The sequence below is a fragment of the Aquarana catesbeiana genome, linkage group LG11, assembly GCF_042186555.1.
Source record: "Aquarana catesbeiana isolate 2022-GZ linkage group LG11, ASM4218655v1, whole genome shotgun sequence".
NCBI classification, from domain to species: Eukaryota; Metazoa; Chordata; class Amphibia; order Anura; family Ranidae; genus Aquarana; species Aquarana catesbeiana.
In genome coordinates, this window is record NC_133334.1 from 22,686,116 (window position 1) to 22,710,991 (window position 24,876).

Consider the following 24,876-nt stretch of genomic DNA (forward strand, 5'->3'; position numbering starts at 1 on the left):
GGGTTGTAGGGGAAAGGGATCTTGAGTAATGATGGGGGTAGTAGGGGAAGGGGGTCTTGAGAAATGATAGGGGTAGTAGGGGAAGGGGGTCTTGAGTAATGATAGGGGTAGTAGGGGAAGGGGGTCTTGAGTAATGATAGGGGTAGTAGGGGAAGGGGGTCTTGAGTAATGATAGGGGTAGTAGGGGAAGAGGATCTTGAGTAATGATGGGGGTAGTAGGGGAAGGGGGTCTTGAGTAATAATGGGGGTAGCAGGGGAAGAGGGTCTTGAGTAATGATGGGGTAGTAGGGGAAGGGGGTCTTGAGTAATGATAGGGGTAGTAGGGGAAGGGGGCCTTGAGTAATGATGGGGGTAGTAGGGGAAGGGGGTCTTGAATAATTATAGGGGTAGTAGGGGAAGGGGTTTTGAGTGATTATAGGGGTAGTAGGGGAAGGAGGTCTTGAGTAATGATGGGGGGTAGTAGGGGAAGAGGGTCTTGAGTAATGATGGGGTAGTAGGGAAAGGGGGTTTTGAGCAATGATAGGGGTAGTAGGGGAAAGTGGTGGTAAAAAGGCAAGGGGGTCTTGAGTAATGATGGGGCTAGGATGGGAAGAGGGTCTTGAGTAATGATGGGGGTAGTAGGGGAAGAGGGTCTTGAGTAATGATGGGGGTAGTAGGGGAAGGGGGTCTTGAGTAATGATGGGGGTAGTAGGGGAAGGGGGTCTTGAGCAATGATAGGGGTAGTAGGGGAAGGGGGTGGTAATAGGGGAAGGGGGTCTTGAGTAATGATAGGGGTAGTAGGGGAAGGGGGTCTTGAGTAATGATAGGGTAGTAGGGGAAGGGGGTCTTGAGTAATGATGGGGTAGTAGGGGAAGGGGGTCTTGAGTAATGATGGGGGTAGTAGGGGAAGGGGGTCTTGAGTAATGATGGGGGTAGTAGGGGAAGGGGGTCTTGAGTAATAATGGGGGTAGTATCCCTATACTACCCCCATTATTACTCAAGACCCCCTTCCCCTACTATACTATACTATACGCTTATTTTTGCAGGACTGTGGTTGAGACATGAGCATGTCCATGAGAACGTTCTGTGGTTCTTTGTGCTGCACAATGTTTCAGCACTGTACTAAAAGGAAGAGATAACAACAAACACAGAACAATAAGAGGAAGACATAAAACAGAACAAAAAGAAAAGAAAATAAGAGCACCTTGAAAATCCTTGGCTGAACCTGTGAAATGATATTCATTATGGAGCAAACACTAAAAAAGGTCCAAAGGACATTTATACAACTTCAAGCAGATGGAGAGAGAAGGGGGGGGGGGGGGGGGAGGGGGAACAATACGGTAAATAAAAACGGTAACTTTGTTCTGTGAGACAATAGATGGCAAGGAAATTCACCATCTCTTCAGCGTGTCAAGGTAGCCAAGTCTAAACTTTCTCTTTGCGTGCGCGTCCATGAACCGCCCTGGCCTATCGCAGCTAATTAATCACTTTCCATCTGTAAACCCATGCGGCAAACAATACTGCTTTTAAAATGTTTATCCGGGTGCCCAGATGACCCACAGAAATGTTTGCAGAAAAAAAAAGGTTCCTGATCGCACACAGACCTGCGGCTCTGCATAACGTAATCTTCCGGGAAACTTTGTATGGAAGTTCAGGCCGCCAGCAATCCATGCGGCTTGTTTTCCATTAACCGTAGACGAAGGAGGTTTGGTTTTTTTTATAGAAATTTGTAATTCATTAAAAAGATGTGGGGACAGAACCATCCCTGACATTTTTAACAAACAAGTCCAAGCACCTTGATGATCAAAATTATGATGCAATTTCTCTCACAGCAAAATCTGTAATTTCTTTGCCAAAATCTATTTCAACGAGTACCCTAGTACCCTAAGCTGCTGGTACTAGAGTGGTGCTGAGGCAGGAAGGTCTTCTTCTTCTTCTACATCAATATTGCCGCAAAGGCAGCTGCTGTCTGTGGAAGTCACATAGAACATAGAGGGGTGGAGGACCCTGGGCTCCATAGAAGCCATCTGAACTGCCAAGACTTTCGCTACAACTTTCTCAAACTTTCCACATCAGAGGGACACTTGAAATAATATTCATGTCTTGAGTGAAAACCGTATTGCCCCCCTACATTGGCAGACAGTGAAGATGGACCCCCCTACGTTGCTAGTCAATGGAAAAATGCCCTCTACATTGGCAGTCAGTAAAGAAGGTCCCCTTTACCTTGTTGGTCATCAGGGAAGGACCTCCTACATTTATGGTCACTGGGGTACGAGACCCCTCACATTGGTAGACAGTTGAAAATGTCCTTTACATAATTGGATTGGTGAAGAAGGCCCTCCTTTACATTTGTAGTCAGTGGGAAAGTGCGCCCATATCGAAGGTCAGTGGAGACAGGGCCTCCCTTACATTGGTGGTCAGTCAAGAAACACCCCCCTACTTTGGTGGTCAATAGGGAAGGGCCCCTTTATAATGGTGGTTAGTAGAGAAGGGCCTCTTAAATTTATGGTAAATGAAGTAAGAGACTCCTCGCATTGGTGGACACTGTCCTTTATATGATCAATCCATGAAGAAGGCCCACCTTTATATTTGTGGTCAGAAGAAAAGTGCTCCCCATATCAAAGGTCAGCAGAGAATGGTCCACTTATATTGAAGGTTAGGAGAGAAGGGTCTCTTACATTTATGGTCAGTGAAGTGAGAGGCCTCTCACATTGGTGGACAGTTGAAGCGTGTCCTTTACATGATTAATCCATGAAGAAGGCCCTCCTTTAGATTTGTGGTCAGTAGAAAAGTGCTCCCTATATCAAGGGTCAGTGGAGAATGGCCCTCTTACATTGGTGGTTCGCAGAGAAGGGCCTCTTACATTTATGGCTAGTGGGGCGCAATACCCCCCACATTGGTGGACAGTTGAAGAATGTCCTCTACATGATTGATCAGTGAAGAAAGCCCTCCTTTACATTGACTGCCAGTAGAGAAGGGCCACTTTCATTAGTGGTTAGAACAGAAGGGCCAATTGCATATATAATCAGTGGGATGAAAGATCCCTCCCATTGGTGGACAGTTAAAAAAAATTCCTTATGTTATTGATCGGTGAGGAAGGCCCTCCTTTACATTAGTGGTCAGTGAAGAAGGGCCATTTTACTTTGTTTGTAATCAGAGAAGGGCCTCTTACATTTATAGTCAGTGGGGTGAGAAACCCCTCATGTTGGTGGACAGATGAAGAATGTCCCTTAGATGGCTCACCAGTGAAGAAAGCACTTCTTTACACTGATGGTCCTTGGAGAAGGGCCCCCCTTACCCTGGGGGATAGCAGAGAAGGGCATCTTATAATATGGTCAGTGGGGCACAGGACCCCTCACATTGATGGACAGGTGAAAAATGTAATGTACATGACTAATCAGCGAGGAAGCCCTCCTTTACATTGAAAAAGGCCCTCGTTTTTTTCAATCATAAAACTTTTAGTAGTTTTTTCACAATACAACAACAATACAAAACATAAAAACAGGCCCTCGTTTACATTGGAGATCAGCAGAAAAAGGTCTCCTTACATTGGTGAACAGCTGAAGACTCTCCTTCATTGAAATGATCAGTAAAGAATGTCCTCCTTACTATTGGTGGTCACTGGTCAGTGGAGAAGGGACCTTACATTTATGTCAGTAGGACAATGGTCCTCACATTGGCGGACAGTTGGAGAAAAAATGTCCTTAACTTTAATAGTTTTATTAGGAGGTTAGTCAAAGAACCCCTATCAACCTCTGAAGGAACCCTAGTGTTCCTTAAATCTCTGGTTGCTAAACACTGCTTAATCTACTGCCCTAGATTTAGACCTGCAAGTTCATATTGGTAGGACAAGAGCCTTCACATTGGTGGACAGTTGAGGGAAAATGTCTTTAACTTTAAAAGTTAGTCAAGAAATTCCTAGCAACCTCTGATAGAAACCCTAGAGCGCCATGGAATCTTAATTGAGAAAGGCCGCTTTAGCTACTGCCCTACATTTAGGGTCCTCACATTGGTGGACAAGTCCCTAGCTTTAGAAGTTAGTCAAGGAACCCTTAGCAAACCCTGAAGGTATTTTAAAGTGGAACTCTAATTGAGAAAGTCCCTACATTTAGGGTCCTCACATTGGTGGACAAGTCCCTAGCTTTAGAAGTTAGTCAAGGAACCCTTAGCAAACCCTGAAGGTATTTTAAAGTGGAACTCTAATTGAGAAAGTCTGCTTTTGCTACTGCCCTCGATTTAGACCAGAAAGGTTATGTCGGTAGATCAAGGGCCCTCACATTGGTGGACAGCTGCAGGAAAAATATCCTTAACTTTAGTGGTATCATTAGAGATTAGTCGAGGAACACCTAGCAACCTCTGATGGAACCACAGAATGAAACCCTGGTTGAGAAGGGAGCTTTAAAGCGGAGTTCCAACCACATATATGATTTTTTTAAAAATCTATCTCTTTATATTACATAATGTATATTTACCATTGGTTAGTCTTGTCATTAGTGCGGCATTTATTATTTTATTTAAAAAGTTACCTTTGATCCATCCTGCTCGGGCATTCCCATATTACTTGTGGGCAGGCGAAGCCCACAAGCATAAACTTCCGGGATACGGTGCTGCTGTATTCCCAGCATGCACCACCTGTTCTCACTACACAGGTTGCCATCACAACGGGCGGCGTCATCGGAAGTGCCCGCCCCGTTGTGATGGCTACGAAGATGAGCCGCCCTTGCCCGCGCCACTTCCTGTTTTGAAATACCGTGATTCTAGCCATCGGTACTGCCCACCGACTCCTGGGAAATGATGACACACATCTCCCAGGAGCACTAGCGAGCACAGGCGCCGAGGGAAATGATGTCAGACTCCGCGGAGGGAAAGGGGCAAATTACGAGGGACCACATAGCAACAGGCATGATAAAGTAAGTAAAAAAATTATATTTTTTTCCAGAGGTCGTTGGTTATGTTTATTGCTGCTGAATAATGTAAAGTTCATTTTATGGGTGGAACTCCGCTTTAACTACTGCCCTTGATTTGGACCAGCAAGGTTATGTTGGTAAAACAAAGACCCTCCCATTAGTGGCAAGTCCTTAGCTTTAGAAGTTAGTTAAGGAACCCTTAGCAAATCCTGAAGGAACCCTAGAGTGGAAACCTAATTGAGAAAGCCTCCTTTAGCTACTGCCCTCGATTTAGTCCAGCAAGGTTATTTTGGTAGGACAAGGGCTCTCGCATCGGTGGACAGCTGGAGGAAAAACATCCTTTTTTAGTGGTATCAGAGATTAGTCAAGGAACCCCTAGCAAACTCTGATGGAACCCTAGAGTGAAAACCCGGTTAAGACGGCAGCTTTGACCACTACTCTTGATTTGGACCAGAAAGGTTATGTTGGTAGAACAAGGACCCTCACATTGGTGAACTAGTCCTTGAAGTTAGTCAAGGAACCCATAGCAACCCCTGAAGGAACCCTAGAGCCAAACGCTGGTTGAGAAGGTGGCTTTAACTATTACCCCAAATTTGGACCAGCAAGGTTATGTTGGTAGGACAAGGGATCTCACCTTGGTGGACAAGACCTTAACTATAGAAGTTAGTCAAGGAACCCTTAGCAACCCCTGATGGAACCCTAAAGTAGAACTCTGGTTGAGAAGGTGGCTTTAACTATTGCCCTAGATTTGGACCAGCAAGGTTATGTTGGTAGGACAAGGGCTCTCACCTTGGTGGACAAGTCCTGAGCTCTAGAAGTTAGTTAAGGAACCCTTAGCAACCCCTGAAGGAACCTTAGAGCAGAACCCTGGTTGAGAAAAGCGGCTTTATCTATATTTGGACCAGCAAGTTGTAATGCGTTATTCTTTAATAACACCTCTTATTCCATTGACAAGAGAAAGGCTCCATATTCAAACCTCCATCCTGGATTCAAAGAAGAACGTTACAGAATCTCTCACACAGATTCGAGTTGAATTACCGTAGGAATTTCAATGCTATTTTGCTATTATAACCCCACGTTCTCTACAAAAATCGTTTCTTCAAAGAGTCATACTCCAGATTCCTGCGGCATCCGCGTGCAGAGAACGAAGCTCGGCGGCATTCAGGGCGACAGTAGCTGCCATTGAAAACCTGCTGGTTGTTTTCCTCGCCTATTCTGACTTTTATCACCGCCCCATCAATACCGTTCCTTCAGTGCGCACGTATAGCGTGACCTTCATTCGCGGCGCTCCTGCAGAAAACTGTTTAACATCTATTGGAAAGGAGAATTATGGAATTTCGAACATTCTCCCTTTCACACCCAGTAAATGAACGTATTGTCACCAGCAATTCATCGGTAGTACTCCTCTCTCCGGGGCACATTTTATATGCTTTTCATTCGTGGCCGCGCTCCTCTGTCTGCTTATTTAGCGTTCAGATTTGCATTTCAGCTCTTAGAAATTCTCGGAATACTTTCTCAGATAATAAAAGTCATGCTTTGCTAAAATAGAAAATACGTAAAAGCTTTCCAAATCTTCAGGGTTCTTGAGTATCACACCACGATTCAAGGATATTCTTGGAGCTGAATTCCAGCCTTCCCTTCAGTCTTGCACAGTTGTACCGGCTCCTCTCCTGGACTGATAATGGCTTCCTCTGATTTCACCGCACACTGTGAGCTTCTCACCATGTGCACTAGAAGCTGCACTAAATCATAGAGAGCCTCATTTCCAGCATCATCTAGGCCTCCCCTTCCCCGCTCCTTTCCTAATTGGATTTCAGCTCTTTCAATCAAGAAGGCTCAGCATTACACGTGGGTTGTTACCTAGGGGCGGTCTGCGTGCAGACCCGTAGAGTCAGCAAAAAATCCCCACTATTCTCCACACTTACCCTCTAAGCATAAAATCTCCCCTCCTCCCAGGATGAATCCACCCCTCTGCTAAAATTCCCCCTCCCAGCACAAATCTCCACCCCCCCCCCCACCCCATCCCCTTCTCCCAGCTCAAATCCTCTCTCTCTGCAAATCCCCTTGCAAAAATCGACCTCCCGCCCCCCGAAAAAAAAAAAAAAATCACTCCTCCTAGCAGAAATTTCTCCTGCCAGTACACATCCCCCCACACTTAACCCCCCCCCCCCCATCCACCCTCCTAGCATGAATTTCCCCTTCCAATAAACATCTTATCCCCCCCCCCAGAAATCCCCCCCCCATCCACCCTCCTAGCACAACCCCCCAAATTTTCCCCTCCTAACCCAACCCCCCCCCAAAAAAATGTCCCCTCCTAGCACAATTAATACCTCCGTACCATCCACCATCCCTACCAGCACAAATCTCCCCCCACGAAAAAAACAAAATTCTCCTCGTAGCACAAATCCTCTCCTCCCCCTCCACCATATCACTTCTCCTATCCTAGCAGAAACCCCCCAAATTCACTCTTCTAGCACAAACCTTCTCCCCAAATCATAACTTCTAGCTCCCCCCCCCCCACCCCCAAAATGTCCCCTCCTAGCACAATAATGCCTGCGGACCATCCCTACCAGCACAAATCCCCCCCCCCAAAATAGAATAAAAACCCCCTCCTAGCACAAATCCTCTCCCCCTCCACCATATCACTTCTCCTATCCTAGCAGAACCCCCCCAAATCCCCCTTCTAGCATAAATCCTCTCCCCAAATCACAACTCCTAGCCCCCCCACTCCCAAAATGTCCCCCTCCCCCCAGCACAATTAATGCCTCCGGACCATCCTTACCAGCACAAATCTCCCCCCTACAAAAAAGAAATCCCCCTCCTAGCATAAATCCTCTCCCCCCTCCACCATATCACTTCTCCTATCTTAGCAGAAACCCCCCAAATTCCCTCTTCTAGCATAAATCCTCTCCCCAAATCACAACTCCTAGCCCCCCCACTCCCAAAATGTCCCCCCCAGCACAATTAATGCCTCCGGTCCATCCCTACCAGCACAAATCCCCCCCCCCCAAAAAAAAACCCTCCTAGCACAACCCCCCCTCCCCCCCGAAAAACAACCCCACACCTTAATTCCCCCTCCACCAAATGATTTAGACCAGTGCACAAAGCAAGGTCCATAAAGGCATGGATGAGTGAGTTTGGGGTGGAGGAACTTGACTGGCCTGCACAGAGTCCTGACCTCAACCTGATAGAACACCTTTGAGATGAATTAGAGTGGAGACTGCGAGCCAGGCCTTCTCATCCAACATCAGTGCCTGACCTCACAAATGCTCTTCTGGAAGAATGGTCAAACATTCCCATAGACACACTCCTAAACCTTGTGGACGGCCTTCCCAGAAGAGTTGAAGCTGTTATAGCTGCAAAGGGGGGGCCAACTCAATATTGAACCCTACGGACTAAGACTGGGATGTCATTAAAGTTCATGTGCGTGTAAAGGCAGGTGTCCCTTTTGACAACATAGTGTAGTTAATCTGTAGCGGTTTTCCTGGAATCCAGCTTTAAGGAACTACCCAACCACACCGTCAGCCGCATCCAGAGACGGATTTCTCATCTCCTCTCTGCGCCGCAAACGATTTGTACATCTTAACGCCTCTTCCCGACCAATGGAGTGAGGTGGTAATACGCTCCCGGATATCTCATCAAGATGTGTGAAATTAAATCGTCTGTTGGCGCAAGACAGAGAGAATATCTACCTATAATAATCTTTTCTGAGGGGCGCAGATTCCTTGTTAATATAACTTTACATGGTCGGTCGCAAGAGTGCGAATAGCGCGTCAGATCCCCCGCGGAGTACAGAGGAGGTAGGTGTGCGCCCGCTAACACCGAGAAAATCATCATAAATACAGCAGAACCACTGAGAGCCCAGATATGAGATCGAATATTTCCTAAAGCCGAACTCCGGATTAACTCCAGAATAACATTGTATCAATAAGGCCCGCTTCACACGTATGCGATGCCAGGCGACGCATTTGATTCGCACCGCATACCATGTCTGTGCATACAGCTTGAATGGCTGAAATCGCATTTCGCGACAAAATGGTGCAGACCCAATGCGATCCACTGCATTATGCAAACCGGTTTGGGGGTGTCATTAACTTTATATTAATCCAGTGTGAGACTTTACCTTCCTGTAATAAAGACCGCTCACTGCTGCTCTCTCTCCTTGTGAAGGGAGACTGGTCTTGTCTCCGCCCCCTTCTGTAGTTTTCTGTAGTGGGTGGAGCCTGCCGGGCCCCTCCCACACCTTTGCTCTCTCTCCTTGTGCAAGGCGACTTGTCTTGTCTCCGCCCCCTCCTGTCATTTTCTGTAGTGGGCAGAGCCTGCCGGGCCCCTCCCACAGCTCTGCTCTCTCTCCTTGTGCAGGGCGACTTGTCTTGTCTCCGCCCCCTCATGTCATTTTCTGTAGTGGGTGGAGTCTGCGGGGCTCCTCCCACACCTCTGCTCTCTCTCCTTGTGCAGGGGGACTGGTCTTGTCTCTGCCCCTCCTGTAGTTTTCTGTAGTGGGTGGAGCCTGCCGGGCCCCTCCCACAGCTCTGCTCTCTCTCCTTGTGCAGGGGGACTGGTCTTGTCTCTGCCCCTCCTGTAGTTTTCTGTAGTGGGTGGAGCCTGCCGGGCCCCTCCCACAGCTCTGCTCTCTCTCCTTGTGCAGGGTGACTGATCTCGTCTCCGCCCCCTTCCGGTAGTTTTCTGTAGTAGGTGGAGCCAGCTGGGTCCCTCCCACAGCTCTGCTCTCTCTCCCCTTGTGCAGGGTGACTGGTCTTGTCTCCGCCCCTGCCTGTAGTTTTCTGTAGTGGGTGGAGCCTGCTGGGCCCCTCCCACAGCTCTGCTCTCCTTCCTTGTGCAGGGGGACTGGTCTTGTCTCCACCCCCTCCTGTAGTTTTCTGTAGTAGGTGGAGCCAGCTGGGTCCCTCCCACAGCTCTGCTCTCTCTCCTTGTGCAGGGTGACTGATCTCGTCTCCGCCCCCTTCCGATAGTTTTCTGTAGTAGGTGGAGCCAGCTGGGTCCCTCCCACAGCTCTGCTCTCTCTCCCCTTGTGCAGGGTGACTGGTCTTGTCTCCGCCCCTGCCTGTAGTTTTCTGTAGTGGGTGGAGCCTGTTGGGTCCCTCCCACAGCTCTACTCTCTCTCTCTCCTTGTGCAGGGGGACTGGTCTTGTCTCCGCCCCCTCCTGTGGATTTCTGTAGTGGGTGGGGCCTGGTGCGCCATTCTATTATAAGCGTTGACAAAATGAGGAAAACGTAGTGAAGTGCAGATGACGTTTTTTCAGTCTTTCAGCTCAACTTCCAGATCAGTGTACAGTACTGTGGAAACATTTTAGGCAGGTGTGAATAAATGCTGTAAAGCAGTTTGCTGGTGAAGGGCTGGAGAGCGGCACAATAATGAGTGTCTGCAGCCAACTGTGAAGCATGGTGGAGGTTCCTTGTATGTTTGGGGCTGCATTTCTGCAAATGGAGTTGGAGATTCGGTCAGGATCAATGGTGTCCTCAATGCTGAGAAGTCCAGGTAGATACTTCTCCATCATGCCACACCATCAGGGAGGAGTGTGATTGGCTCAAAAATGTATTCTGCAGCAGGACAACCACCCCAAACATACAGCCAATGTCATTGGGAACTATCTCCAGTGTAAAGAAGAACGAGGAGTCCTGGAAGTGATGGTTTGGCCCCCCACAGAGCCCTGATCTCATCATTATGGAGTCTGTCTGGGATGAAATGATGAGAAGGATTGGAGGCAGCTGACATCCACAGAAGATCTGTGCTTAGTCCTCTGAGATGTACCTAGGACAACCTACCTGCCGAGTTCAACTGTGTGCAAGTCTACATAGAAGAAGGCAAAGGGCGGTCACCGCAAATATTGATTGGATTTCTCTTCTGTTTATTTACTTTCCATTTTGTTAATTGATAAAAATGTAGTTTTAGCACTTCTATTTCTGAAAGCCCCTTCATTTACAGCCTTAGCATCACACCTGCCTAAAACTTTTGCACAGAAGCGTCGGTGTTTTCTAATCTTCTCTCCAGGCTCAGGCTCTGGGAATGCGCAGCCGCCGGCCTCGCCGCCATATAGGGAAGCGGCACAAGCCGATGTTTTCCTTCCAAGATTTTTCAGGCTTTACGGAATGACACTGGAGTTCTCTCGTAAAAGCAACGCGCAGAGCGGGGGGGGGGGGGCGCTGGGCTGAAAGCGATAACCCATGGTGGCAGCCAATCAAATTTCACCACCGGTGTGGGTTACTGAGCGCTCGCTGCCATAAGGAACGCCACAAAAAAAAAAAACTGCTCATGAATTAAAATACCCCAAAGTAATGTGCCCCCCCCCCTCCCCTATTCAGCCTTATTACAACCTGAAATGTCAGGGATTGGGGTGCGGACCGCTTCATAACATCGCATAGAGCTTCCGGGGGTCCCCTCCCCCCAGCAGGATTTGAGTATTTTCAAATCATTCCATTGCGACTCCATATTAATGGTCATGAGAAGTGTGGGGGGGGACGCCATATTAATGGTCATGGGAAGTGGGGGGGGGGAAGGGAACGTCATATCATTGGCCATGGGTAGTGTTGGGGGTTGGGGGGGGGGCAGCGCCATATTAATGCTCATGGGAAGTGGGGGGGCAATGTCATATTAATGGTCATGGGAAGTGGGGAGGGGGGGGCAGCACCATATTAATGCTCATGGGAAGTGAATGGGCAATGTCATATTAATGGTCATGGGAAGTGGGGGGGGGGCGCCATATTAATGGTTATGGGAAGTGGGGGGGGGGGGAAGCCATATTAATGATCATGGGAAGTGGGGGGACGCCATATTAATGGTCTTGGGAAGTGGGGGGGACGCCATATTAATGGCCATGGGAAGTGGGGGGGGGCGCCATATTAATGGCCATGGGAAGTGGGGGGACGGGACACCATATTAATGGCCATGGGAAGTGGGGGGACGGGACACCATATTAATGGTCATGGGAAGTGGGGGGACGCCATATTAATGGTCTTGGGAAGTGGGGGGGACGCCATATTAATGGTCTTGGGAAGTGGGGGGGACGCCATATTAATGGTCTTGGGAAGTGGGGGGGACGCCATATTAATGATCATGGGAAGTGGGGGGGGGGACACCATATTAATGGTCATGGGAAGTGGGGGGACGCCATATTAATGGTCTTGGGAAGTGGGGGGGACGCCATATTAATGGTCATTGGAAGTGGGGGGACGCCATATTAATGGTCTTGGGAAGTGGGGGGGACGCCATATTAATGGTCTTGGGAAGTGGGGGGGACGCCATATTAATGGTCATGGGAAGTGGGGGGGACGCCATATTAATGGTCATGGGAAGTGGGGGGGGGGACACCATATTAATGGTCATGGGAAGTGGGGGGGCAATGTCATATTAATGGTCATGGGAAGTGGGGGGGGGGGGCAACTCCACATTAATGGTCATTGGAAGCCAAGAGGGTGGGGGATGGGGGGGGCGGGGCTTCCGGATTGGGATCCAGAGGCCACTGACAGGCCAATGAAGAAGCTCTCACCTCCTCACCTCCTCACCTCATTGCCGTTTGTTTTAACTCCACTTTTGCCGACAATTTTGCCGCAGCAGAGAGATGATCTCATCAGTCCGCTGCTTCTCTGTTCACAGTCCAATCAAAGGCTTGAGGGAGGGACAAGACCTGTTAAGTGTTGCTTAACTGCAGCAGAGAAAAAAAATCAGGTCTTCTGCCCTCCCAGACAGGGCTGTGCTATGTGGCAGAGCTGTGTAAATCTCAGGACTGGATGGACAGAACGCCATATCCTTGGACAGATAAAAACAGCCTCGCGTTTTATTTTTCTTTCGATGTCTGCCTGGAGTTTAGCTGTAAAATCCTGGAGATACGAGGAGAGGAAGACGATGGATAACATTGTATGGAGTTTCAGTGGCTCCTCCGCCCCTTCACAGATCTTATACTGCAGAGCAGTTGGAAGGAAGGGAAGGCGATGATCTCCCCTGTAATCCGCGGAGAGGAGACGCAGCTCATCACCACAGCTGCAGAACGTCATCCTTCAGCATTCCTGCGGGGCGATGTGTCAGAGTACAGCTAAGCGGACACACCCAGAGAGAGGAGACTACAATCTCCATGGGTGCAATGCACACCTCCCAACACACTTCTGGAAGTCAAATAGAACATTTGAAATGCGATTCTAAAGTCTAAACATTATTTACCTTCAGGCCCCTTTCACACGGGGCGGACCCCGGAAAGTGTACCCCCCTGATCAGCGGTGGGATCCCTCGCTGCCCCCCGCTGAGCAGGCGGATGACGGGTCCGCAGTGTCCATGTCGCGCTATTTATTTGTTTTTACTAGTAATGGTGGCGATCAGCGACTTATAGCGGAACTGCGATTTTGCGGCGAACATTCTGACACTGACAGACACTTTTTCTTTTTACTAGTAATGGCGGCGAACAGCGTCTTATAACGGGACTGCAATTTGGCGGGGAATATTCTGACAATGACAAATAATTTTATTTACTAGTAATGGCGGCGATCAGCATCTTCTAGCGGGACTGCGATTTTTGCGGCGAACATTCTCACAATCACAAACACTTTTTTTACCAGTAATAGCGGCGAACAGCGTCTTATAGCGCCACTACGATTTTGCGGCAAACATTTTGATAATGACAAACACTTTTGACTTTTTTTTTTTACTAGTAATTGCGGCGAACGGCGTCTTATAGCGGGACTGCGATTTTGCGGCGAACATTCTCACAATGACAAACACTTTTTTTTTTTACCAGTAATGGCGGCGAACAGCGACTTATAGCGGGACTGCGATTTTGCGGCGAACATTCTCACAATGACAAACACTTTTTTTTTTACCAGTAATGGCGGCGAACAGCGACTTATAGCGGGACTGCGATTTTGCGGCAAACATTCTGACAATGACAGATACTTTTATTTACTAGTAATGTCGGCGATCAGCATCTTCTAGTGGGACTGCGATTTTTGCGGCGAACATTCTCACAATCACAAACACTTTTTTTACCAGTAATAGCGGCGAACAGCGTCTTATAGCGGTACCGCGATTTTGCGGCAAACATTTTGATAATGACAAACACTTTTGACTTTTTTTTTTACTAGTAATGGCGGCGAACGGCGTCTTATAGCGGGACTGCGATTTTGCGGCGAACATTCTCACAATAACAAACACTTTTTTATTACCAGTAATGGCGGCGAACAGCGTCTTATAGCGGGACCGCGATTTTGCGGCAAACATTTTGATAATGACAAACACTTTTTGACATTTTTTTTTTTTTTACTAGTAATGGCGGCGAACGGCGTCTTATAGCGGGACTGAGATTTTGCGGCGAACATTCTCACAATGACAAACACTTTTTTTTTACCAGTAATGGCGGTGATCAGCATCTTCTAGCGGGACTGCGATTTTTGCGGCGAACATTCTCACAATCACAAACACTTTTTTTTACCAGTAATAGCGGCGAACAGCGTCTTATAGCGGGACCGCGATTTTGCGGCAAACATTTTGATAATGACAAACACTTTTGACATTTTTTTTTTTTTTTTTTTTTTACTAGTAATGGTGGCGATCAGCGACTGATAGCGGGACTGCAATTTTGCGGCGAACATTCTGACACTGACAGACACTTTTTTTTACCAGTAATGGCGGCGAACAGCGTCTTATAGCGGAACTGCGATTTTGCGGCGAACATTCTGACACCGACAAACACTTTTTGGGGACCACTGACACTAACACAATGATCAGTGCTAAAAAATATGCACTGTCACTGTACTAATGGCAGTGGCTGGGAAGGGGTTAACATCAGGGGGTGATTAAAGGGTTAGCTGGGTGCCTAGCCAGTGTTTTAGTGTAGTGGGGGAGGTGTTTTTTACTAGGGGAAGGCATGCTTTGCAGGAACACAGGATCTGTGCCTTCCCTCCTGACAGAACGGCGATCTGCCTCTGCACTGAATGATCGTCGGGTGCCGGTGGACATCGAGTCTCCGGTACCCGCCGATCGATCAGCTCCCTCTGTGTATAATCACAGCGGGAGCGAGCCGCTGGCGGCATGCATTTGCGCCTGCTACCCGGAAAAGACCCCACGACACCCCTGGCTCCTCCTCCACCGAGTGCCCCCATAGTAAGCCTGCTTCTTATAGGGGCACTTGTACGGAGGTCAGTAAATATCAGGTGTCTCCTCCGTTGTGTCTATAGACACCTTCACTGTGCAGAGATATGGACTGAATGGAGTATTTCTTATCAGTGAATAATCGCTGGTTGTACACGGGGGAGGGGGGAGGGGGGAGGGGGGCCCCCGGGGGGACAACGGGCTCATCGCTGGGACTTTCTCCAGACAGGGAGTGTCATCACCCGGAGCTACCGATGAGAATCGCCGACATTCCTTCACCCGACTCACATAACGGTCCGCCGCTCTCTGCAGTGATGGCCATACACTTATCAATTTGTGATCGATCCATGTGCAATAATCAATGAAACCATCAAAAAAAGCAACACAGACAAAAGCGTAATAGGCAGCAGACGGGGGAGGATTCCATGTCGCAGATCGGCGCCCGCGGCAAAGTTCACCCGACATTTAGCCAAAGAAAGGCGAGAAAGCCCACCGAACGCCACACAGTCAAGTATACGGGGGAAACACCGCAAACGCCCCGCAACCGCCGCGGGCAATGCAAGTGATCGCGGGGCATTTGTCAGCAATATAGGGTTAAAACAGACAGTGAGGACGAGACATATTGCTTCCTCTCCACCTGTCAGTAGCCTCTGAAGGGCGATCCGAACATGGATTGGACTTCAGAGGAGAAGGGGGATTTAGAGGCACGTCTATGTCTACCCTTAGTGTTAATCTGATGTAATCATATATTATCTATGACATCACCGGGTACCAAAGCCAAGGATCAGTGTGGTATTCACATCGGCATGTACAAGTGTGCCATCCAGTGTACAGGAGTGTGTGGGGCAAATGGGACCCGAGGGAAGGGGACCCCACTGTGCCCTGTCACCCACTACACACCCAGAGTAATCCCTATGTCTCTAACCTCCCTCTCTCACCCCCCCTTCTCTCTTACCCCCCCTCACCCCCCCCTCTCTCTCTTACCCTCCCCTCTTTCTCACCCCCTCTAACTCACCCCTCTCTCTCTCTTACCCCCTCTCACCCTCCGTCTTTCTCTTACCCCCTCTTACCCTCCCCTCTCTCATCTCCCCTCTCTCTTACCCCCCCCTCTCTCCCCCCTCTTCTCTCTCTCTCCCCCTCTTCTCTCTCTCTCTCACCCCCCCTCTCTCTTACCCCCTCACCCCTCTCTCCCCCCCTCTCACCCTCCCCTCCTCCCCTCTCACCCTCCCCTCTCTCATCTCCCCTCTCTCTTACCCCCCCCTCTCTCCCCCTCTTCTCTCTCTCTCCCCCTCTTCTCTCTCTCTCCCCCTCTTCTCTCTCTCTCTCTCACCCCCCCCCCCCTTACCCCCTCACCCTCCCCTCCTCCCCTCTCACCCTCCCCTCTCTCTTTTACCCCCCTCTCTCTCACCCCCTTTTTCTCTCTCTCTCTCTTACCCCCCCCCCTTTTCCTCTCACTCCCTCCCTCCTAATTCTGCCATAATGTATAAAACATAAAAAAACCTTTTTAAAATAGTATGTATGTCTGAATATATATATACACACACAGACACACACAGACACACAGACACACACAGACACACACAGACACACACAGACACACAGACACACACAGACACACACAGACACACACAGACACACAGACACACACAGACACACACAGACACACAGACACACACAGACACACACAGACACACACAGACACACACAGACACACACGTATGTGTGTGAGTTGTGGGGTGTACACTCTAATGCAGTCGGCTGCACACACCTATGGGTATTCACAGTGTATCCATAGAGCATAAAATAACATAAAAGCCGTGTTGTGGAAATCACAATGGTAATACATCTCAGGGTACAAACTACAGCCAAATCTGACATACAACCTCCATGCAGCCCGGATAGAAGGGGGGTGATAGACGTCTGGATACACAGGCAATGGATGTTCCATTGGACTGACATGTATATAAACCCCAAATCTATTTCTTGGTAGGTTTGGTGTCATTTCTCACTGTATACAGGTCAGATTTTTGTGACTCTGTTGCAAGAGATGAGAAATGGGGTTCAGCAGTGGGACAGAAGAGCAGGGGGTTACAGTGGTGGGGCAGATGAGCAGGGGGTTACAGTGGTGGGGCAGATGAGCAGGGGTTACATTGGGGGGGCAGAAGAGCAGGGGGTTACATTGGGGGGGCAGATGTGCAGGGGGTACAGTGGTGGGGCAGAAGAGCAGGGGGTTACAGTGGTGGGGCAGATGAGCAGGGGGTTACAGTGGTGGGGCAGGTGAGAAAAGGGGGTACAGTGGTGGGGCAGATGAGAGAAGGGGGTACAGTGGTGGGGCAGATGAGCAGAGCAGGGGGTTACAGTGGTAGGGGAGATGAGAAGGGGGTTACAGTGGTGGGGCAGATGAGAAGGGGGTTACAGTGGTGGGGCAGATGAGAAAGGGGGTACATTGATGGGACGGTTGTGCAGGGGGTTACACTGGTGGGGCAGATGAGAAAAGGAGTACATTGGTGGAGCAGATGTGAAAAGGGGTTACATTGGGACAGATGTGCAGGGGGGTACAGTGGTGGGGAAGATGAGCAGAGCAGGAGGTTACAGTGATGGGGCAGATGAGCAGGGTAGTATAGTGGTGGGGCAGATGTGCAGGGGGTTACATTGGACAGATGTGCAGGGGGTTACAGTGGTGGGGCAGAAGAGCAGGGGGGTACAGTGATGGGGCAGGTGAGAAAAGGGGGTACAGTGGTGGGGCAGATGAGAAGGGGTTACAGTGGTGGGGCAGAAGAGCAGGGGGTTACAGTGGTGGGGCAGATGACAAAAGGAGTACATTGGTGGTGCAAATGAGAAAAGGGGTTACATTGGGACAGATGTGCAGGGTAGTACAGTGGTGGGACAGATGAGAGAAGGGGGTACATTGGTGGGACAGATGAGAGAAGGGGGTACAGTGGTGGGACAGATGAGAGAAGGGGGTACATTGGTAGGACAGATGAGAGAAGGGGGTACAGTGGTGGGGAAGATGAGAGAAGGGGGGTACAGTGGTGGGACAGATGAGAGAAGGGGGTACAGTGGTGGGGAAGATGAGAGAAGGGGGTACAGTGGTGGGACAGATGAGAGAAGGGGGTACAGTGGTGGGGAAGATGAGAGAAGGGGGTACAGTGGTGGGACAGATGAGAGAAGGGGGTACAGTGGTGGGACAGATGAGAGAAGGGGGTACAGTGGTGGGACAGATGAGAGAAGGGGGTACAGTGGTGGGACAGATGAGAGAAGGGGGTACAGTGGTAGGACAGATGAGAGAAGGGGGTACAGTGGTGGGACAGATGAGAGAAGGGGGGTACAGTGGTAGGACAGATGAGAGAAGGGGGTACAGTGGTGGGACAGATGAGAGAAGGGGGTACAGTGGTGGGACAGATGAGAGAAGGGGGTACAGTGGTGGGACAGATGAGAGAAGGGGGTACATTGGTGGGACAGATGTAGGGGGGGGGGGGTACATTGGTGGGACAGATGTAGGGGGGGGGGGGTACAGTGGTGGGACAGATGTAGGGGGGGGGGGTTACAGTGAGGTGTGAAGGTTGAGGAATTGGGGCTGATCTGAGGTGTGGAGTTCAGGATGATAATTTCTCACTAAAGTAGTTTTCAGCATTTACTTTATAAATAATTCTTTTGTGATGAAGAAAGTGAAGATGAGATTTTTGCTCTCAGTCTCCAGCTCTGTGTTTTCCCTCCTCTGATTTATAGAGGGAGATGAATGTATAACAATGTATCTCTCTGTACAGAATAGTGAAGTCTGAGAAGTCCTGTGTGGGGAATATTAGAGATCCGTGTATAATAATAATAATAATAATAATAATAATAATAATAATAATAATAATAATAATAACACTGGGGGGTGATCAGTGTGGGGGTCTCTCCCCTCCCCCCCCCCCGGCCCCCCATTACCTTCTTTGGCCTTCTTCCTCCGGGCCAGGGTCCCCCCGAGTTTCCCCAGGAAGGAGTCGTCCTTCTTCCTGGATGGGGGGGATTTGGGGGTACTCGGGGATTTCTGGGGGGATGTCGCCATGATGAGGATCGGTCAGGTTTGTCCTCTGCCAGCGGAAGCGGAATTCTTCCCGAGATCTCCTCCCCCTCCCCCACCCAGACCGGGATCCGCTCCAGCTGGGGCCCCGGACCGCAGTGCACGGGGCCCCTAGAGCGGGGTCTACAGCAGGGTACACAGGGGCCCCCGGGCCGGCATCTAGGCGAGAGTGCTCGGGGCCCCGGATCCGGCGTATAGACAAGATTTCATGGGGCCCCAGGGGCCCGGCCGGCACCTAGAAGAGTTTAGGAGGGGCCCCTAGATCGGCACCTGGAGAAGTATGTATACCCCGCCATAGACTGGCCCCTGGAAATCAGTGCATGGGGCCCCAGATCTCACATCTATGTAACAGTGCATGGGGCCCCTAGACCAGCAGCTATAGGGATGTGCATGGGGCCCCAGATCTGACATCTATAGGGGTGTGCATGGGGCCCCAGATCTGACATATTGGGCATGGGGCCCAGATCTGACATCTATATGGGTGTGCATGGGGGCCCTAGACCAGCAGCTATAGGGGTGTGCACGGGGCCCCAGATCTGACATCTATAGGGGTGTGCATGGGGCCCCTAGACCAGCAGCTATAGGAGTGTGCATGGGGCCCCAGATCTTACCTATATACAACAATGCATGGGGCCCCAGAGCTGACATCTATAGGAGTGTGCATGGGGCCCCAGATCTGACATCTATAGGGGTGTGCATGGGGCCCCTAGACCAGCAGCTATAGGGATGTGCATGGGGCCCCAGATCTGACATATTGGGCATGGGGCCCCAGATCTGACATCTATATGGGTGTGCATGGGGCCCCAGATCTGACATCTATAGGGGTGTGCATGGGGCCCCTAGACCAGCAGCTATAGGAGTGTCCATGGGGCCCCAGATCTGACCTATATACAACAATGCATGGGGCCCCAGATCTGACCTATATACAACAGTGCATGGGGCCCCAAATCCAAAATATATACAACTATGTATGGGGACCCAGGACCAGCACCTAGAGAACTTTGTATGGGGCCCCAGATCTGACATCTATAGGGGTGTGCATGGGGCCCTAGATCTGACATCTATAGGGGTGTGCATGGGGCCCCAGATCTGACATCTATATGGGTGTGCATGGGGCCCCAGATCTGACATCTATATGGGTGTGCATGGGGCCCCAGATCTGACATATATAGTGGTGTGCATGGGGCCCCAGATCTGACATCTATAGGGGTGTGCATGGGGCCCCAGATCTGACATATTGGGGATGGGGCCCAGATCTGACATCTATATGGGTGTGCATGAGGGCCCTAGACCAGCAGCTATAGGGGTGTGCATGGGGCCCCAGATCTGACATATTGGGCATGGGGCCCCAGATCTGACATCTATAGGGGTGTGCATGGGGCCCCTAGACCAACAGCTATAGGGGTGTGCACAGGGCCCCAGATCTGACATATTGGGCATGGGGCCCCAGATCTGACATCTATATGGGTGTGCATGGGGCCCCAGATCTGACATCTATAGGGGTGTGCATGGGGCCCCTAGACCAGCAGCTATAGGAGTGTGCATGGGGCCCCAGATCTTACCTATATACAACAATGCATGGGGCCCCAGAGCTGACATCTATAGGAGTGTGCATGGGGCCCCAGATCTGACATATATAGTGGTGTGCATGGGGCTCCAGATCTGACATCTATAGGGGTGTGCATGGGGCCCCTAGACCAGCAGCTATAGGGGTGTGCATGGGGCCCCAGATCTGACATATTGGGCATGGGGCCCCAGATCTGACATCTATATGGATGTGCATGGGGCCCCAGATCTGACATCTATAGGGGTGTGCATGGGGCCCCTAGACCAGCAGCTATAGGAGTGTGCATGGGGCCCCAGATCTGACATCTATAGGGGTGTGCATGGGGCCCCTAGACCAGCAGCTATAGGAGTGTGCATGGGGCCCCAGATCTGACCTATATACAACAATGCATGGGGCCCCAGATCTGACCTATATACAACAATGCATGGGGCCCCAGATCTGACCTATATACAACAATGCATGGGGCCCCAGATCTGACATATATACAACAGTGGATGGGGCCCCAGATCCAATATATATACAACTATGTATGGGGACCCAGGACCAGCACCTAGAGAACTTTGCATGGGGCCCCGGGACCTGCATTTAGGGAAGTGTGCATTGGGCCCCAGAATATACCTAGAGAAGCTTTGGAGGGGCCCCTAGACTGGCACCTTTAGAAATGTGGCCCTGGGACATGTTCTAGGAATCAGTGTATAGGAGCCCCAGACTGGCACCTTTAGAGGATTGGCCCCTGGGGGCCCAGATTGGCACCTTTGGAGGATTGGGCCCTGGGGCCCAGCTTGGAAATCAGTAAATAGGGGCCCCCAGGTTGGCACTTTTAGAAAAGTGGCCCATGGTCCACAGCCTGAAAATCAGTGTATAAGGTTCCCCGACTGACACCTGTAGAAGTGTGGCCCCTGGGGCCCAGCCTGTAAGCCAGTATAGAGGAGCCCCCAGGTTGGCACCTATAGAAATCCGATCAATAGTGTGTAGCCATCTAATCATTATCTGTGTCTCACAATTGCTGGTGCCTGTGGAGCTCTTCCTCTCACCTTGTGACTCAATACAAAGTTACACTGTACAGTCTGATCACTGAGGGAGAGGAGACTGAGGAAATGCTTCTTCCTGCCCGCAGCAGACTGATGACATCATCTCAGTCTAGGCAAATCACGGCTTGTAGCACAAGGATGACATTTTGACATGAATATATAGTTTAGCGCACGTGAAAACATGCCGTTTTAGCAGTGTGTAGGGGAGCTAAGTTTGCCTGCGGCTCGGGAACACGCGAGATTTTTACATGAAATCCCCGACCGGCAATAAAGTGAGCCTAGCCTTGATTGTCACCTCCTCCATGTCTATTGTCACTGATGAGAAATAACAAATTTGTTTTGTCAGGTTGATGGAAGGAGATTGTTCTCCAAGCGGAGCTCTCCTTGAACCCATCTCTGCCATCGCTTTTTCCTGCAACGCGTAAAATTTGGATTGTCATTGGAGTTGTTGACGAAATAATTTTGTACATCTAGAAAGCGATTTTGATTTCCGAGCCCCGGAGTCGCTCATCGATAATCAGCGACCTTCAATGCGTTCACCTTCTTACCTTTATCCTCATTTAACGCGTTTCGTCCATTCGGGAAAATATTGCGCGGGGATGGAAGTCCTATTTATAGCTTAACCGCTTAAAGAGGAACTGCAGTCTGCTCACATAATTTTTAATATAAACATCTTTGCCATTCTGAGGCTTCCCTCCAACCACTTTGTATATTATTTTATATATACTGGGATTCTGTACTTGTCAAATATGCTGTAGAAATCTCCCTCCACTGAGTCTGGCTGCAGCCATTTTAACTGTGGGCAACTGAAGCTGCGGCCTGTTCACTTCCTGGATTTACACAGAGGCACACCTCCAGCTCTGCAGCTCTCATTGGCCCTCTTATGACTCATCCCCCCTCCCTTCCTGGCAAACTCTCACGAGAGTGAGCTGTGCATGCTGTCCAACATCAGTGCCTGACCTCACAAATGCTCTTCTGGAAGAATGGTCAAACCTTCCCATAGACACCCTCCTAAACCTTGTGGACAGCCTTCCCAGAAGAGTTGAAGCTGTTATAGCTGCAAAGGGTGGGCCAACTCATTATTGAACCCTACGGACTAAGACTGGGATGCTCTTCCTGACCAGAGCACTTTTTGCGATACGGCACTTTGCATCGCTTTAACTGACAATTGCGCGGTCGTGCGACGTTGCACCCAAACAAAATTGACGTCCTTTTTTTCCCACAAGTAGAGCTTTCTTTTGGTGGTATTTGATGACCTCTGTGATTTTTATTCTTTGCGCTATAAATAAAAAAAGACCGACAATTTTGAAAAAAAAAAGCAACATTTTTTATTTTTTGCTATAATAAATATCCCCACAAAAATATATATAATTTTTTTTTTCCTCAGTTTAGTCCGATATGTATTCTTCTACATATTTTTGGTAAAAAAAAAAAAAAAAGCAATAAGCCTATATTGATTGGTTTGCACAAAAGTTATAACGTCTACAAAATAGAGGGAATAGTTTTATGGCATTTTCATTATTAATTATTTTTTTTTTATTATTAGTGATCTGCGATTTTTATCGTGACTGCGACATCATGGCGGACACATCGGACACTTTTGACACTATTTTGGGACCATTGTCATTTATACAGCGATCAGTGCTATAAAAATGCACGGATTACTGTGTAAATGACACAGGCAGGGAAGGGGTTAACCACTAGGGGGCGATCAAGGGGTTAAGTGTGTCCTAGGGAGTGATTCTAACTGTGGGGAGGATGGACTACCACTGACATGACAGCGATCACTGCTCCCGATGACAGAGAGCCATGATCTCTGTCATATCACTAGGCAGAACGGGGAAATTCCTTGTTTACATAGGTATCTCCCCGTTCTGCGGCTCCGTGACACGATCGCCGGGAGACCGGCGGACATCAAGTCCGCGGGTCCCGCGGGGCACGGTCACACTATATGCGGGGTGCGCGCGCCCGCTAGCCCCTCCAATTAAAGGGGACGTACAGGTACACCCATTTGCCCACCGCTGCCATTGTGCCGACGTATCGGCGTGCAGCGGTCGGCAAGTGGTAAAACCTCAATTGCCATGTAGTTTCCCACCCCATTAATTTGTTCAGATCTTCTTGCAAGGTTTCCACATCCTGCGGAGAAGTTATTGCCCTGCTTAGCTTAGTATCGTCTGCAAATACAGAGATTGAACTATTTATCCCATCCTCCAGGTCGTTTATGAACAAATTAAATAGGATTGGTCCCAGCACAGAACCCTGGGGGACCCCACTACCCACCCCTGACCATTCTGAGTACTCCCCATTTATCACCACCCTCTGAACTCGCCCTTGTAGCCAGGTCTCAATCCATGTACTCACCCTATGGTCCATGCCATGCACAGTATCTCACAAAAGTAAGTACACCCCTCACATTTTTGTAAATATTTTCTTCTATCTTTTCATGTGACAACACTGAAGAAATGACACTTTGCTACAATGTAAAGTAGTGAGTGTACAGCTTGTATAACAGTGTAAATTTGCTGTCCCCTCAAAATAACTCAACACACAGCCATTAACCGCTTGCCGACCAGCGCACGCCAATATACGTCGGCACAATGGCAGCAGTGGACAAATGGGCGTACCTGTATGGACGTAAGACGTGGTATTGTGGGCGTGCGCACACGCCCGCCGGGTACTCCATGACTGCGATTTTTTTTTTTTAACTAAAAATATGTAGAAGAATTACATATCGGCCTTAACTGAGAAAGAAATTTGTTTTTTTTATATATTTTTAGGGGATATTTATAGCAAAAAGTAAAAAATATTGCTTTTTTTTCAAAATGTATGCTCTTTTTTTTGTTTATAGCGCAAAAAATAAAAACCGCAGAGGTGATCAAATACCATCAAAAGAAAGCTCTATTTGTGGGGGAAAAAGGACATCAATTTTGTTTGGGTGCCATGTCACACGACCGCGCAATTGTTAGTTAAAGCGATGCAGTGCCAAATCGCAAAAAGTGCTCTGGTCAGGAAGGGGGTAAATTAATCCGGGGCTGAAGTGGTTAATATCTAAACCGCTGGCAACAAAAGTGAGTACACCCCTAAGTGAAAATGTCCAAATTGGGCCCAATTAGCCATTTTCCCTCCTCCCCGGTGTCATGTGACTCGTTAGTGTTACAAGATCTCAGGTGTGAATGGGGAGCAGGCGTGTTAAATTGGGTGTTATCACTCTCACTCTCTCATACTGGTCA

General features: G+C 49.3%; 1 protein-coding gene across 1 annotated transcript in view; it reads right to left on the bottom strand.

Moving 5' to 3' along the window:
* The window catches only part of PARVA (parvin alpha), a 123,794-nt gene extending 104,692 nt beyond the window's left edge, over positions 1–19,102 (bottom strand). The window contains exon 1 of the mRNA XM_073604061.1: positions 18,913–19,102. Coding sequence (XP_073460162.1) covers positions 18,913–19,033 — 121 coding nt within the window. The 5' untranslated portion in view covers positions 19,034–19,102. The remainder of the gene's footprint in view (positions 1–18,912) is intronic.
* Positions 19,103–24,876: the final 5,774 nt, after the last annotated feature.